The sequence below is a fragment of the Antechinus flavipes genome, chromosome 1, assembly GCF_016432865.1.
Source record: "Antechinus flavipes isolate AdamAnt ecotype Samford, QLD, Australia chromosome 1, AdamAnt_v2, whole genome shotgun sequence".
Lineage (NCBI taxonomy): Eukaryota > Metazoa > Chordata > Mammalia > Dasyuromorphia > Dasyuridae > Antechinus > Antechinus flavipes.
In genome coordinates, this window is record NC_067398.1 from 293,378,759 (window position 1) to 293,396,097 (window position 17,339).

At 34.2% G+C, this 17,339-nt stretch overlaps 1 protein-coding gene across 1 annotated transcript in view; it reads left to right on the forward strand.

Annotated features, from left to right (window-relative positions):
- The window catches only part of MUSK (muscle associated receptor tyrosine kinase), a 198,133-nt gene that overhangs the window by 7,095 nt on the left and 173,699 nt on the right, over positions 1 to 17,339 (forward strand). The window contains exon 2 of the mRNA XM_051962588.1: positions 13,121 to 13,247. Within this exon, the coding sequence (XP_051818548.1) occupies positions 13,121 to 13,247 (127 nt within the window). The remainder of the gene's footprint in view (positions 1 to 13,120; positions 13,248 to 17,339) is intronic.

The window sequence follows — 17,339 nt, forward strand, 5'->3', positions numbered from 1 at the left end:
TTCTCTTTTAGAAGTTGGATAGCATTAAAACTTTGAAAAGTATTGTTTAATCTCTGACCCTTTTTCATAATAATTACCCTGGAGACTACATAAAGTCATTTCATCCTTTCTAATATGATTTTAGAAAGATAGTGTCATTAAATGGAAAGAGTACTAGATTTGGGCATCAGAAAATGTCATTTAAATCAACTCTTTCTAACACTGTGTGGGCCTGGATATGTCACTATTCTAAGCATTGGAGCTGGGATGAAAAGTGCTCTATAGATGTAATATGCTAGAGAAATGGTAATTATCATCAAGAGTAATTAAAAAACAAAACAAAACAAATCTTTTCTTAAGTGTAGCCTGATCTTCAAGCTTCCAGGGACGCATGTAATAGTGAAACATAGAAAACCAAGAACAAGGGAGGTTTCACTTTTCTGATCCACCAAAGATTTCCAAATTCCTGGAGCTTGCCATAAGATAGGACTTGTCAAGCTATGCTGTAAGAAGTCCAGAAATACCCTGGTATTGTTGTTGTCGTTGTCTTATTGTTTGTTTGTTTGTTTTAATGACTTTTATGCCATCTGTTAATTGATGTTTAAAAGCTGTGTGACCATGGACAAGTTACTTAATTGCCACTGCCTCCATTTCCTCATCTGTCAAACTGGTATTTTTAATAACAACTATCTCCTAGGATTGTTTGGGAAATGATTTTTTTTTAAATATATGCAAAGATAATTTTCAATATTCACCTTTGCAAAATCTTGTGTTCCAGATTTTTCTCCCTCTCTTCTTCCCTTTCACCTCCCCTAGACAGCAAGAAATCTGATGTAGATTAAAGCATGTGCAATTCTTCTAAACATATTTCCATATTCTTCATGCTGTGCAAAAAATAAATAAATAAATAAATAAAATCATATCAAGAGAAAAAAATGAGAGGGAAAAAAAAACAAACAAACAACAACAAAAAGTGAAAATATTTTGATCCACATTCAGTCTCTATAGTTCCTTGCTGGATGAGAAGGATGCTGAACACCCCACGTCTATTGGAATTGCCTTAAAACACTACAATAAGAGAAGAGCCAGCTCCATCATAGTTGATTATTACATAATCTTGATGTTACTATTTACAATGTTCTCTTGATTCTGCGCACTTAATTCAGCATCAGTTCATATAAGTCTTTCCAGGCTTTCCTGAAATCAACCTGCTCATCATTTCTTACAGATCAATGATATTCCATTACCTTCATATACCATAGCTTGTTCAGTCATTTCCCAACTGATGGGCATCCACATTTGAGAATAATGTAAGACAACATTAACAAGTGCTTTGTAAATCTTAAAGTGATATATAAATGCTGCAGTCATTGATAATGATCATAATCGGCTGCTATACAATAAACTAATTTACTAACAAACTGCTGTTATGCCCTGAATAAAAAAAAATTTATTATGGCCACCCCCACTTTGCCATTAGGCAGGAAAAACCTTGAAGCTCTGACAACATTACATACCATTGGGTCATAAACTTCAAGTGCATTATCTTGGATAATTCCCCCTCTGTTTGAGGGATAATACTCCCCTTGCTGTCTCCTGCCCTTGACCTTCTTATCTTAACCCCTATCCTATTAGGATTAAATTATGATCCTTTCCTAGAATTATGTCCACCCACCCAGTGTTCTTTCCCCCCCTTATCTTACTTTGTTTCCCCTATAAGAATGTATACTCAGGTTATGTATTCTGTTTGTAAACCCTAGTTAGCTAAAACTCTATGCCTCAATTCCTGGGGGCCAGAATGATTTGGATATGAGTCCCATTCAGTAGGCTAGCCTAAACTCTGCAAAAAGATTAAAAACCAATCTCTGTTTTACCTCAGTTTTTCTGGTATTAAACTGTACTCAGGTTGACTACTTGTAGTTTAAAGAGTCCTAATACCTCTTCCATAGTAATTATTAATTCAATAAAATTCAATGAGTATTTATTAAGTGTCTACTATGTATAAATAAGGCACTGTGCCATGAATATAAGGATAAAACAGAAACAGTTCCCTCAAGGGGCTCTCAATTTCCTGAAAGCATATTATTGAATCATTTCAACAAATATCAAACATTTTGTGACCCTATCTGGGATTTTCTTAGCAAAGATACTAGAGTGGTTTGTCATTTCCTTCTCCAGCTTATTTTACAGGTGAGGCAGATAGGGTCAAGTAATTTGCCAGGATTTTACAACTAGTAAATGTCTCAGGCCTGATTTGAATTTAAGATGAGGAATCTTCCTGACTCTAGACTTGACATAAAGCATAAAGCATACATAAAAATATAAAGTAATTTCAGGAAGGAAATACTGGGAGAAATCCTATTAGATGGCACATGGCTTTCAGGTGGGAATTTGAAGTCTCAGTAGTCCTAATAGTTCACATTTAGACAGTGAGGAAATACCCTTTTCCCTTCTTTTTCTTAGGCTAGCACCAAAACTATTTATAGTCCTACTTCCCCAGAGCATTAGAAGGTTAAGTGACTTCTTAGGGTCACATAGTGTGTATCATGAGTATCTGTTTACAAAATTTTGCAAAATAATTTATACATACATCTTTCTTTATCATGACATAAGAAAAGAGTGATTGTCTAGGCAGAGGTATGGTAACAGAAAGCAACATGTCATGTATGAAAACAAGATATTAGCTAATTTGACTAGAATTTAGCACATGGGAAGAGGAATAATGTGCCATAAATTTAGAGATATTGTGAAGAGTTTAAAAGTTGCTTTTTAAATAAAATTGTACATTGTACTATAGGATAATACATATTCTAAGGTATTTAGTATATATTTTATGGATATGCCCAATACTTTACATTTTGAGCATTCAATTCAATTGCAAAGTGATGATTTTTATTAGATTTTCTTAGACAAGCTGAGATAAACAGAGTTAAAAGATCAATTTTTTAGAAAAAAGGTTTAATGCCAGCAAACATGTATTTACTACCCAATTCTGCAAAAAAGATAGAACATGATCTAATTGATAGAATGCTTAGATTTGGCCTCAGAAAGACCAAGGTGCAAATCTCTCCTCAGAAGAGAGAGCTCAGGGGTTAAAATTTTGAATATGGAGTTGGGAAATCCTGATTTCAAATCCTGCCTAGAGGGTGACCCAGAGCAAGTTCTTTGCCAGTGTCTGACTCAGTTTCCTCAATTGTAAAGTGGGGATATTAAAAGTACCTATCTCCTAGGGTTGTTGGAAGGGTCAAATGAGTTAATGTTTGTAAAGCACTTTATAAACACTATGCAAATCTTATCATCATCATTATCAGCTGTATGACTGATGGAGTGCAGGGGTTCCAAAATAAATTAGGGTTTTGTTCTGGTGCTGTGAGTTGTCTCAAAATAATTTGTAGCCTTAGACTATCTCCAAATCAAGAAGCAAAGATTTTATTAAGTTGTTGACAGTGGGCTAATTTTCAAAAGGGAATTCAGCATTTAAGAGGTGGAGAGATTAGGTTAAGTTCCATAGCAGAACTTGTCTTTAGCAAGGGGGAGGACAAGGCAAAGAGTTAGCAGGGTACTGTGCCATTGGCTGACAGGCTAAGTACTCAAAAGGAATTGGCTAAAAAAGTAGGTATCAATAGTTCTTTTATAGAAAAAAAAAAAACCTGGGGTAGATTTAACATGTATAATTTAACTCTTTGACTGAATAAAATAAGTGTGAGATCATGTTCATTTTGTCAATGCAAGGAATTTAAAAGGGCCCTTTGCAACAGGGGCTCACTTAAAGACAAAATAATTCTATCTATGTTCTTCCTTGTTTGCCTCATGGAGTAGCTTTGGGAATTCCACTAAGACCCATTGCAAAAAAGGACCACTTAAACTCCACAGTCTTCTCTTGTCAAAGCCCCTTCCTCTGCTCCCACCTAGCTATTAAGGACCTGGGGTTTAGTTGAACCCATCACAATCCTGGGCACATTCTATTTAATCTTTCTGAGTCTCAGTAAATCTCTAAGTCTTATATGCTAAATTAGAGATGGGTCTATCCTCAAACTAGAGTTATCCTTGCCAATATTATGAGATTGGCAAAAATTGCTGTTGGCAACCTTCTCCTTTGTCTTTGTGTGCTCTATCTATTGATACCCCGACTCTTCACTTTCCTTGCCTCTGTTCTTTATAATGCTTCCTCTGGTCCTTCCATACTTACTAAGCAATCTATATTATAGATCTTTCCCAAACTACAAATTTTCATCACAATTTATTTCACTTTCCTTCACAATCTTGAATAATCAATCTAAACCTGAATTCTCACTAATACATCATTAACTACTAAATATATTACACTTAAATGGAATTCAGTTCAATAATTATCAGTTGGGTACCTACTATGTGCCGTACATATGAAGGTGATCTGGAAACTCTCCAGGAAATACAAACTATACTGATTGACTTTTTATTGACTGATGACTACAAAGCCAGTCAACAGTCAGAAAGCATTTGTCAAGCACCTGCTATGTGCCAGGCACTTTGCTAAGGGCTATTGTTATTTTTTGTTTATTCTTGAAGAGGACTGTGACACTAGGGAGATGATGCCATGATATGCAAGTGAATCAGATTTAAGTGGGGATGGGCTATGCAAGGTCACCTGTTTGACTTTATATAGCTCAGAGCAACTGGAGATGATCCTGGATACAATGGGAGACATTGATTGGCCTTTGTAAGAGAAAGTTTTGCTTAGGTCTAAGTTTGACTGAGACATCTCTTCCCTAATCAGTGATTAAGCCTACGTAAGAAAGAAATAAGGCACAAACTGGCTCCCCTAAAATAAATAGACAGATAGATAAGGAAAAACATTCAAGGTTCTGGCCAAAACAATAATTGCTATTTACATAAACTCTGAGCCAATCAGGGCCAAAACAAAGACCAAGTGGACTTGATCCGAGACCTTCTGTTGGCCTATCAATGAGAACTAGAGTGATTTGGGTTTAAGGTACAGTCCTTAAAGTAATCTAGCCTTTGAACCCCAAAATATCAAAAAAGGAAGAAAGCAAGCTAGCTAGCTGTGCTGCCTGGTCCTCAGAGGCAGCTCTTGCTCATTGAGGTTGTTATTTGTCCTTTCTTCTTAAAGAATATCATGTCATCAGGGTGGTAATGCCATGACATGCAAGTGAATTGGATTTGAGTGAAGGAGGGCTGTGCTAAAGACTAAGGATACAAAAAAAAAGGCAAAAGAGTTTTGCCTCTCCCTTCACCCCAATGAATATAAAGTCCTTATCTTTATAGAGCTTATGTGTGGAACAGACAAGTACATAAATAACCACAGTCCAAGACAGGATATAAACACCACAATCAAAGTACAAGGGAAGTACTTCAGATGAAAGTTCCATTTGAGCTTGGATTTTACAGAAATAGTATCTTGACCTTGAAGGAGTGACTTTAGTGGTAAAAATTCCAGTCATTACAGCCTGTTGGTAGAAGAGATATATTAAGGCTTATCTATCAATCCTAAGGTATCCATTTAGAAAATCACCTATTGTTTTCCTTGTGTGTCCTGGTTTTAATTACATCTCAGACGTCAGCAGCACCATTGAAATCTATAGGAAAGAATTGAGCACAAGCGTTAAGAAAAATTGCTCAATTTTGAATGTAATAATCATACATCATTCTTGACATGAAAGAGGCTTCAGAAAATAAGAAAAGATCCAAAATGAATAAGAATGCCTCATCATATTAAAACCATTGTCCCATGACACTGGTCTTAGTTTACAAAATACTTCAGCCAAACTGGGCCATTTGTCATCCTGTGTCCATACCCAGTATTTTCCATCTCTCTGCCTTTAGTCACACTGTTCCCTATGTCTGGAATGTCCTCTCCCTCATCTCTGCCTTTTTGAAATCCTACCCATCTCAGCTTAGACACCATCTCCTTCATTATACCTTCATTGATTTCTCCCAACAAGAAATTTTATTTTCCTTTCCAACCTTTCCTTACACTCTATTTATTTTAGCTTTTCATCTGTGATATGGTTGTCATATTAGATAATATTAGATGTCATATTAGATAATATTCCATATTTTCATATCAAATCTTCCAAATTGTAAGCTCCATAAGTGAAGGTGCCTTGCAGAATTTTTGAACTATTTTGAACTATTTGATATCTTTTAAAAATCTTGAATATTTCATTCTTCATGGATTACACACAAATTGTTTGAAATGGGATCAAACATAAGTCATTCATTAATTCAATAAATATATTATGGATGCTGTACAGCAAAACAGATACTTGACAGTCTTAGACAATCGAGATTCAGTCCCCATGCTGACCCTTATTAATCACTTGAGTAATAGTCAATTAACCTTTCTAAACCTTCTTTTGCTCATATATGAAATTTGTAAATGATGGCATTTATAATATTAGAGAATCACAAAATTTTGAAAGGGATTCTTTAGCAGGCATCTACTGAATGATATATATGAAAGGAATCTCTATTATAATATAATCAAATTGGTTAATCTGCAGCACTAAGATCCTCCAAAGAAGGGGAAATCTACATTTCTCAAGGTAACTAATTCCATTTTTGGACATCTCTAAGTATTATTGTTTTGTTGTTCATTTGTTTCAATCACATCCAATTCTTTGTGACCCCATCTGGGTTTTTCTTGGCAAAGATACTGAAGTGGTTTCTAAGTTCAGGAAAGTTCATCACAAGATTGGCTAGAGATAATCATTTTTTTGGCTCCAGCAAATAAAGAAGAGTTCAGATCTGGCCTCAGACACTTAACACTTCCTACTTGTGTGACCCTGGGCAAGTCACTTAACCTCAATTGCCTCAGCAAGAAAGAAAGGAAAGAGAGGAAATAAAGAAAGAAAAAAGAGAGAGAGAGAGAAAGAAAGAAAGAAAGAAAGAAAGAAAGAAAGAAAGAAAGAAAGAAAGAAAGAAAGGAAGGAAGGAAGGAAGGAAGGAAGGAAGGAAGGAAGGAAGGAAGGAAGGAAGGAAGGAAGAAGGAAGGAAGGAAGGAAGGAAGGAAGGAAGGAAGGAAGGAAGGAAGGAAGGAAGGAAGGAAGGAAGGAAGGAAGGAAGGAAGAGAAATTTTAGGGAAAGTATCAACATACCTTAGTAGAGGGAGTTTTTTTACCTGGGAGTTTGTATACAAAAAGAATTACAAATCCAATCTCTTTCCCTACTATGTACAAAGAAAGCACTTTGATAGGTATAACTAACTATATTATATAGGGTAACAAAACTAATTAAAGCCAGAGTCACACAGCTGGGAAATATTAAGTGTCAGGTCATTTGAACTCAGGTCCTCCTGACTTCAAGGCCAGTGGTCTATCATTATACCATCTATCTGCCCCCTTGCATATAAGTTAAATGAGATGACAATGTACTGACTCATTGTACTCTTTTTCCAATCTAAAATCAATCAATTGTTCCATGTTTGGTTCTATCTGTTGTTTCTTAACCTGCATATAAATTATTCAGGTAACAAGGAAGAAAATCTGGTACTTTGGGTCCTTCCATTTTTTTGAGGACTGCCACATTTTGTTGTATTCCACCTAATCAAAGGCATTAGTATAACTAATGATGCATCCTATTTTCTAGTTTAATCATTGAAATACAGTTTAAATGTTGTTCTAAATAATGTTTCTATTCCAAAGTTATTTTTAAATTATAAAGTAATATTCCTCCATGTTCTTATATCATTTCCCTTGATATTTTAGATCTTTTGTTTTCCTAAATCAACATTGTAATTATTTTATCAAATTCTGTAAAGGATCCCTTTGATAATTTGATTGATATGATAATTTGATTGGTAGTATTATAATTTTATCATATTGGCATGAGCAATGAATATTCCTCAGTTGTTTAGATTTCCTATGTTTCTTTAAAGATTTTTTTTATAATTAAATCTATATAAATCATTTATGGACTTTGATAGGTTGATCCCAGATATTTTTATGCATTCTATTTTTTATATTAATTTTTTGGAGATAATTAAGGTTAAGTGACTGGTCCAAGGTTACGTAAGTAGTAAGTGTCTGAAACTGATTTGAACTCAAAAACTAATGATTGCAGAGCTTGTGCTATATCCCCTGTGCCACCTAGCCACCTCTGTTTTATGGTTTATTGAAATGAGATTTCCATTTCTGTTACTGCTTCTTGTAATATTGATTTTTGAAGACTTATTGTGAAACTTGCAATTTTGCTGAAGCTATTAATTGTATCAATTATCATTGCTGGTTCCCAGGTTACAGAGATAATTTAATTTACTCTGTACATATCTTTATTCTTTTAATTCCTTTCTTGTTTTAATGCTAGTAAGAGACTAGCATTTCCATAACTACATCAAATAATAAGGGGAGAATAGGCATCTTGCTTCATTCTTGTATTTGTTGGAAAAGTTTCTAACGGGTGACCATTACATATGATGCTTGCTGCAGTTTTAGGTAACTTTTTATTATATTTATTAAAAGATACCTTTATTTCTATTCTTGGTAGGCTTTTTTTTTTTTTTTAACATAAGGTAATGTTGTACCTTGTCAAAAGTTTTTTCTGCATCAGTTGAGCTGATTATGTGGTTTTGGAGGTTTGGGTTTTTAATATTATGTTGGTTATTTTCATAATGTGCCATCCATATAGCTCTAGTAAAAATGGGTAGAGGGGACAAATTAAATATTTAGGTTTAAAACGTTTTTTGCTAGGGTGAAAAAGTAATATGTAAGACAAAAATAAAAATAGAAAAAATCTATCCATGTTTTAACAAATGATAGTATAAAATTGGTCAGTAAGATATGCAAGCAGATTTCTAAATGTCTTCAAAAGGCAGGGAGATGTAGTGAAAAGGGGAAGTATCACTGCATTTGGTATTAGAGGGTTGAAATTAGAAAAGAAATGAATATAGGCTATAAAATCAGCTAAGAGACTAGTAATTCAGTTATGTGGCCAGCTTCAGCTAGGGAGAAAGTAATGGAAATAGAGAAAAGAACAGTGGCTTGTGTGAAAAAGATTAAGATTTAAGTAGACTCTCAGATTGAAATCTCACCTCTGTTATTTGCTATGTGACCTTGAACATATCACTTCATCTCTTTGAGTGTCAGTTTCTTTATTTGTAAAATAAGGAAGTTGGATTAGAAATTTCTAATGACCTTTAAATTCCCAATCTTATTATCTAATAAAAACTGGCTAATCAATTGTGTTAACTACCTTCTCTGCTTAAGAGACCTCACTTTATATTCCAATGGCTTTATCAATTTGTGCCTCTGTATTCCAAGTCTTTATCTTCAGCCTCACCTTTTCTGTTAAATTCTAGTTTTGAATTTCCAGTCAACTGAATTACCAATATTTGTTAACCTTAAGTAGATAACTCATTATAGCTTAAGCTCATCATACCTAAAAATGAGCTAATATTTTCCTTTCTTCTCCTTATAATACTCTACTGTAACTGTCATCTTAACTATTTTTGTGAACTTTAGTAATTTAGGCAATTGAAACTTTGAAAACATTTTTGTTCTCTTATCCAGTCTATCTTCAAATTCTGTTGATTTGCTTCTTCACAAAAATCTCTTAATTTATTTTTGTGAGTTAAATTACAGACCTTAGAATTAAAAGGAACCCTAGCAACTATCTAGTTCAACCCAGTCATGAAAAGAACCTTCACTATAATATATCTGACACTTAGTCTTCTATCTTGAACCTACAATTTTCTGATATAACTTAAGTTATCTAAAGATAGTTATCTAGCACAGTAGATAGAACACCAGGCCTGGAGTCAGTTCAAATCCAGCATTAGATGCTAACTGTTTAACTCTGGTCTAGTCACTTAACTCTGTTTACCTCAGTTTCTTCATCTGCAAAATGAGCTAGAAAAGGAAATGGTAAACCAACCACTACAGTATCTTTACCAACAAAACCCTGTGAAGAGTTGGATAGAACTGAAACTGAACAACAAAAACCTATGTTATTTGGGCATAATTTTTATTTTTAGGAAGTTTTTTTCCTGGCTCCAAACTTAAATTTATATTCTTGTAACTTCCATTAATTATATCTAGTTCTACTCTTTGGGATAAAACAAAACAAGGCTAATTGTCCTCATGACAGGTTTTCAAATACTTGCAGATTTATGTCATGACACCCTCCCAGAGAAGCATCTTTAGTTTTATAACATGGAGTTATATCAAGGTAATCATCATCATCTTGGCTATCTTCCTGTGAACACACTGCATCTTATCATTGACTTTCTTCAACTGTGGTACTTAAAATAAGACATAGTATGTCAGATGTCTGGGTAGGCAGAGTGCAGAGGGATTATCACTTTATTCTTGGAATTTATGCATCTTTAATACTGCCCAAGATAGTATTAATTTTGGGGGGCTACTACAACACACTGATGGTTCAGTCTGAATCTAAGAGTTTACTTAAATCTTAATCTTTTTCACACAAGCCACTGTTCTTTTCTCTATTTCCATTACTTTCTCCCTAACTGAAGCTGGCCACATATCTGAATTACTAGTCTCTTAGCTGATTTTATAGCCTATATTCATTTCTTTTTTAATCCATCGTATCTATTGAGATTGTCAGATATAATCTTTTACACCTAACAGGTTACATAGCTTTTAGCCGTGAATAAAATTCATATTATTCCTTGATTTCAAGCTAATTTTTCAACTTCAACTTTTTCATGCACTTTTAAGAAAGAACCTTGGTCTTCAGTGAAATTAATTTATATTTTGGCTTCTCGTGCATGTGCCCTTTTCCCTCAATATACCCTAACCTACTTTCTAGAAGTGGTCCAAGACCCACTTCAGTCATGATAACCAACCCTAACAATTTTAAAATCTTAAAAAGATGATTTTGCTGCTATATAGCTCATGATAACTTTTCTTGACATTGATTAGTCTTAATGTTTCTTGTTGGTGCAATTCATGAACTACTTAGTGTCTGGCCCCTTTATTTCACAACTATGTGATATTTTCCCCATTTAAGTGTAAACCCAATGAAAGCACAGACTCTGACTCATATTTCTTTGTTATCACTAGATTTTGGCACAAAGTTAGAATGTCTGATGACAAGATTTTAATTTTTTTAACTTTTATTTTCACATTGACTTATACCCACCAAAACTATACATGTTATCTGCAAAGTATAATCCTCAACCCAGACTATTAAATAAAATAACATAAAAGTAGGATAACTGTTTAAAATTGGCAACATTACATTTGATAGTATGCTACTTTTTATAAGAAAAAATTATGTACTTTGACTTTAATAATTACTTCAATACCAACATTAGTTTTTATATTTTAAGTAAGATTTGTTGCTAAAGAGCTGAGATACAGTGTGGCATAATGGAGATGTCCCAAAAATCTTAGTAAGTTTTATATATTAATAGCTTTTAAAAACTTTAGTAGCTTTTGATAGACTTTTGCATGGCTGAATTCAACGTTAGAAAGACCTCAATTCAAATCCTGCTTCTAACACATTTTTTGAATGAACCTGGTAAGGTTATATGGTTTTCCAGGTCTTTAGGCAATTTCTAACGTCTATAAACCTGAGATTGTTTGGTGGTGCAGTGGATAGAGTTCTGGACATGGAGTGAGAAAGACTGGAGTTCAAATTGTTCTTAGATTTTTATTAGCTGTATGATCTTGGACAAAATCACTTAGCCACTGTTAGCCTCAATTTCTTCATCTGTAAAATGGAGATAATAATAGCATCTGATTCTCAGGTTGTTGTAAGGCTCAAATGAGATAATAGTTATAAAGCACTTAATAAAATGCTTGGTACATAGAAAGAGTTATATAAATATAATTATTACTAAAATGCAGAACAGTTGTTGACTTGTATTTGGTAGAAGAAATTTCTTCATTAAGGTAGAGGAAGTTGTCTTTGTATCATTACTATTGTCAGTGTTGCTCTCTCAACTAAAAGGCTTAATTATCACATTATACAAAATTTTTCATGTTTTTTCATTTTTTTCATTTTTGTTTTAATTTTGTGATGAAATTATTCCATTAATTAATTAATACAATTTGTTCAATCATTTCCAATGAGACACACAGCTCTACCCAACTTTTTATTTGCTATTACAAATAGTGCTCCTGTGAATATTTTTGCGTAAATGGGCTTTTTCTTATTACCTCTTATTGCTCTGATGAGGATTATTACCTACCTCCATCAATTATAAACTCAACATTTAAACTATTTCAAAGGTTAAGAACATATTGCTAACTTTTCTTGTATAATTTTAAATTGTTCTTTAAAACAAATTGTCCTACCTATGCCCAAAAAGCTTTAAAACTGTGCATATTCTTTGTCTTAACAATACCACTATTATGTCTGTATCCCAAAGAAATAAAAGAAAAGGACCTATATGTACAAAAATATTTATAGCAGCTCTCTTTGTGGTGGCACAGAACTGGAAATTGAGGAAATGTCCATCAGCTGGGGAATGCCTGAACCTGAACAAGTGATCCTGATAAAATACTATTGTGTTAATAAAATATCATCATTAGTCCTGTATCCCAGAGAGATCAAAGGAAAAGGAAAAGGCTCTATATATACAAAATTATTTGAAGCACCTCTTTTTGTGGGGAGAAAGAATTGAAAATTCTAAATGTGTGCTGCAGAATGACTAAACACATGATAGTAATGGAATACCATTGTCCTAATAAGAATTGACTTGCAGGACAATTTTAGAAAAGCCTGGAAAGATTTCTATGAATTGATTACAAAATGAAGGGAGCAGAACCAGGAAAATATTGTACACAGTAAAAATAATATTATAAAGATGATAAACTGAAAAACTCCAATATAATACAAGTTGGGCTATTCAAGACAATAGCCCAAGATAATTCCAAAGGTCCCAGGATGAAAAATGCTCTCTATTTCCAGAGAGAAAACTGATGAACTTTGAGGGAAGACTGAAATATATTTTTTTTGTACTTTATTTTTCTTGGATTTTTTTTTTTTAGCTAATATGGAAATAGATTTTACATGATTTCATCACATATATAATTAAAAATAAATGCTTGTTGACTGAAAAAAAAAGTTGCCCTACTTCATAGCTCTATCAGCAGTAAAAAATTATAAAACAGGATTTTAAATGTGTAATATAATTTAAAGTTTTTTTCTTGTTTGATTTCTTTACTTTCTATAGCTCCTATCATCACCACTCCTCTTGAAACAGTGGATGCATTAGTTGAAGAAGTGGCCACCTTCATGTGTGCAGTAGAGTCCTATCCTCAGCCTGAGATTGTCTGGACTCGTAATAAAATTCTCATTAAGTAAGTATGTCAGCTCAAAATATGATTCTCTAATGAGAATGCAATTTGTTGTTGTGTTGTATCTCTCAGAGAAGGCTGGCAGAGGGTCCAGCTTAGGCAAAATTGTGGTTCAGGTAAAATTTGGTTTTGATGATCATGCATCAAGTATATAATGAATTTTAGATAAGAAAGTATAATAGCTCATATATATATTATATATATATATATATATATATATACATAATATATATATATTATGTATATATATATATATATAGTGCTATTTACAGTATAGAAGGTAACTATGAGATTGGTAGAGTAAATTTTATTATCCTATTTTTAAAAATGAAGAAAGTGAGGCTCAAAGAGATTAAATAACTAAGACTTGATCTTAAACTTGGGTTTTCAACTCCAAGTCCAAAATTCTTTTCTCTGAACCCTATTCCCTCTCATTAAAGTTTTCTTACTCTAATAAAGTAGTATCTGAGGCCCAGAGACTAAATGACTTATTCAAAATAAAACAGCTAGTGAATGACAGACTCACTTTTAATATTCAGGTTGTCTGATTCCCAACATAGTAATATTCTTAAAACACTGTTATTGCCTCCTTATCCCATTATGCCACCCTTCTTCTTATGAGGTAAGTTGTTCTCACCTTCAAATCAGATTGAAGCAGGTTGTGGTCCCTTTTGATTTGTGATCCCTTTCAGATTCTCTGGCCCTCCTGGGGAAGGCATATCCTCCCCAGATAAGTTATTTTTCCAGGATGCCAGGGCCTTTGATTCAATTAGAAATCCTAGTCAAAAAAAAGCACCCCTTTGAAGTGTTGTTAATTCCAGTAGGAGATCTGGGCTGTCCCAGCCCCCACTGGGTCTGACCTGTTCAGGCTGTCCCTGCCTCCCACTAAGATCCAATATAACAACTTCCTTCATCAAAGGTGGCAGATGGACCTCGGTAGCTCACTCAGCTGCCAGGACTTTCTGTCCGCTAAGAACTGAATTCTCAGTGAAAAACTCCATTTTCCCATAGAGCTGCCACTATAGAAGTCAGTCTTTTGGTAAACTGACTTCTATCCAAAAATAAACTTTCACTTTCTAACTAATAATTCAGGAATGAGTGAATTCTTTCACTTCTAGAACCTGTGGCTGATTTAAAGGGGATTCTTAACAACTCTCTTATTGCCACTAATCTCTAGACCAGCAGGAATCTAGACCACTCAAACAGCATCAAGATAAGAACTGGTAACACTTTTTTACACTTTAAAATTGTCTATGTGTATACCTTTCCTAGTGGCATTTGCTTTTAAAGTTTTATATTCATTTGTAGAAGGAAAAGTTTTATTCTTAATTGAAGACATTTCAGGAATGAGAGAGCAGTGATAAATGGTTTTGTATATGGAAAATAAGGTAGTTGGACTGGAAACAGGACTTTGAGACTTCTCATACCTCTAAAATTATACCTTACAGACTGATATCCTTTCTATCTAATGTAAAATCAACACTGCAAATATGGTGCACTTATTAATAATATTTGATTTATCTTCCCTGTAAAACCATGCCCAGATGGCAGAGTAGATTGGTAAATTTTAAGCTCTCCTGATTTCCTCCACAAATAGAACAAGTTTGTGCCTCAGGGCCAACATAGATTCTTGAAAAATCAAGAAGACTTGGGGCAGAACTGGGGTCCTCCTGATACAATTTGAGATGGCCTAAAGAAAAGCTGAAGATTAACCTGTTTGAAGTGCAAATAGCTCCAGACCCCTCAGGCTGAGTGTGGATGAAGCCTCCACAGGAACCACAGAGACTTTCACTTTCTAAACTGTTGGTGGAGTTAGAGTTTGAGTATAGGAAAACTGAGGGACCTTAATTGATTGGGAATTGGGAATTGGGAATACCTGGTCCAGGTATGCTTCTGAGATGCAGCTCTGGGAGACAAGGAACCAGCACTTGGTGAATGCAGAAGTAGTAGAGGCAGGAGCACTACTGACTGTGGGCAATTGAAGAAGAATAGAGTTCTTGATTTGGGTTTCCTGGTCAGAGGGAAAAACTGAAAGGATGCTTGAGGTACTATTTGTCCAGCTCACAATTAGAGGTGCTTACACTAATACCACTTATTTTTTAAAAAATGAAAGGGCAAAGAAGAACCCCACCCTTGAAATATATTATGGGAACAGGGAAAACCAGGATTCATCTTCAGAGGAGGACATTTCAGTAAAAATTAACAACAACAACAACAAAACTTCTACCCCAAAGAGTAATGGAAAATGGCTTCCTGCCCAGAGAGAATTTATAGAAGAACTCAAAAAAGAATTTAAAAATCAAATGAGAGACACTGAGGAAAAAATAAGGAAAAGAAATTAAAACCATAGAAGAAAAATAAGAAACTTATTTAAAAAAAAAAGTTAATCAGCTAGAAAGAGAACTAGAGAGTCTCAAAGATGAAAATTAGAATTGGCCAAGGGAAAGCCAGTGAAGCTATGATAGACCAAGAAATAACAAAAGAGGTTATAAAGAATGAGAAAATAGAACAAAATGTGAAGCATAAGAAAAATGACAGATCTGGAGAACAGATTAAGAAAACAAAATATAAGAATATTGAACTGCCAGAAAGTTCTGACCCAAAAGAGAACTTGACATAATAATGCAGGAAATAATCCAAGAAAATTGTCCTGGAGTGATAGAACATGAATGGAAAGTAGAAATAGAAAAAATCCACCAATCACCAATTCAAAGAGATGTTGTGTGGAAAACACACAGGAAGATTATTGCCAAATTTCAAAACTCTTAGATCAAAGAAAACATTTTGGAAGAAATAAGAAAAGAAAAATTCAAATATGCTGGAGCTACAATTAAAATTGTACAAAACTTAGCAGCAGCTACAATAAAAGAATGCAGGTCCTGGAATCATACCTACTGACAATCAAAAGAATTAGACCTGCAGCCAAAAAAAAAAAATCATATCCAGCAAAATTATCTATTATCCTGAATGAGAAGAAAACAGATATTCAATGAACATGCAAATTTTCAGGACTTTTTATCAACCAAACCTCAACTTAAAAGAAAATTTAACATATAAGAGCCAATATGAAAGATCAATTTTAAGAAACTGAATATGGACAAACTGTTTAAACATGGACAAATTATTTATGTTTTATATATATATATATATATTTATATATATGTATGTATGTGTGTGTGTGTGCACACACATTTTGTTTTTAAGATTCACATCAATAATAGGATGGCTCAAAAGAAAGATTGTCAGAGTTAAGGTAAAAATAACAATCACATTATTCAAATATGGTGTAGAGGAAGAATAGACTAGGAGCTCAGAGTGGGGAGAGGGACTTGAAACCTAATCACAAAGGAAATGGGTTTGATGCAGATCTATAGTAGAGAATTGATGTGAGAATTCCTTCTGGTTGGAGACACAGGTTCAACATGAAAGAATTCACAAATCCGAAAAGTCTGAATGGCAAAAGGGATTTTTATTGGCACTAAGAAGCCAGCTTTGCTAGGAAGACAGACTCCTCAGTGGCAAAAGGTCCTGTCAGAGAAATAACAAAGGTTATCACTGAGAAGAGAATGTCTTCACAGTGAGCAAGAGTCCTAGTAGGCAGCTGTGACAAGAAGAGAGCCCCCTTGGCAAAGCATAATTCCTACTTCAGACTTCTGCAGAGATTTGGAGTTCAAAATTATCTTTTATTGGTGATCTGAGGCTTGGTTCCAGTTGAAAAGAATATCAATGCCCCCAGGCCTAGCTACTTGGAGTTTCAAGCCCTTCAGTAGGAATCAAGATCTCCAACTGAATGAGACCATTTAAGTTCCAGCTACTGGGAGTGGTCCTGGAATAATCTTCAACTCAGTAGAAGGTACAGCTAGTCCCCACCAAGATTTCCAACAGAATGAAACCATTTAACTGCCCTGAAGGATGGGTCTCTGACAGAGGAGAGTTTCAGAGTTTACCCTAAAAGTCAAGAGAGACCCAATTCCAATCAGGTTCAATAGGTAACACTACATATATATCATAAAGGGCATAGCATCCTCCAAAATCTGCAAAGAAATAAGGGGGAGTGGATGAATGGGGAAGCAAAGGGGAGGGAAGAAGACAGGT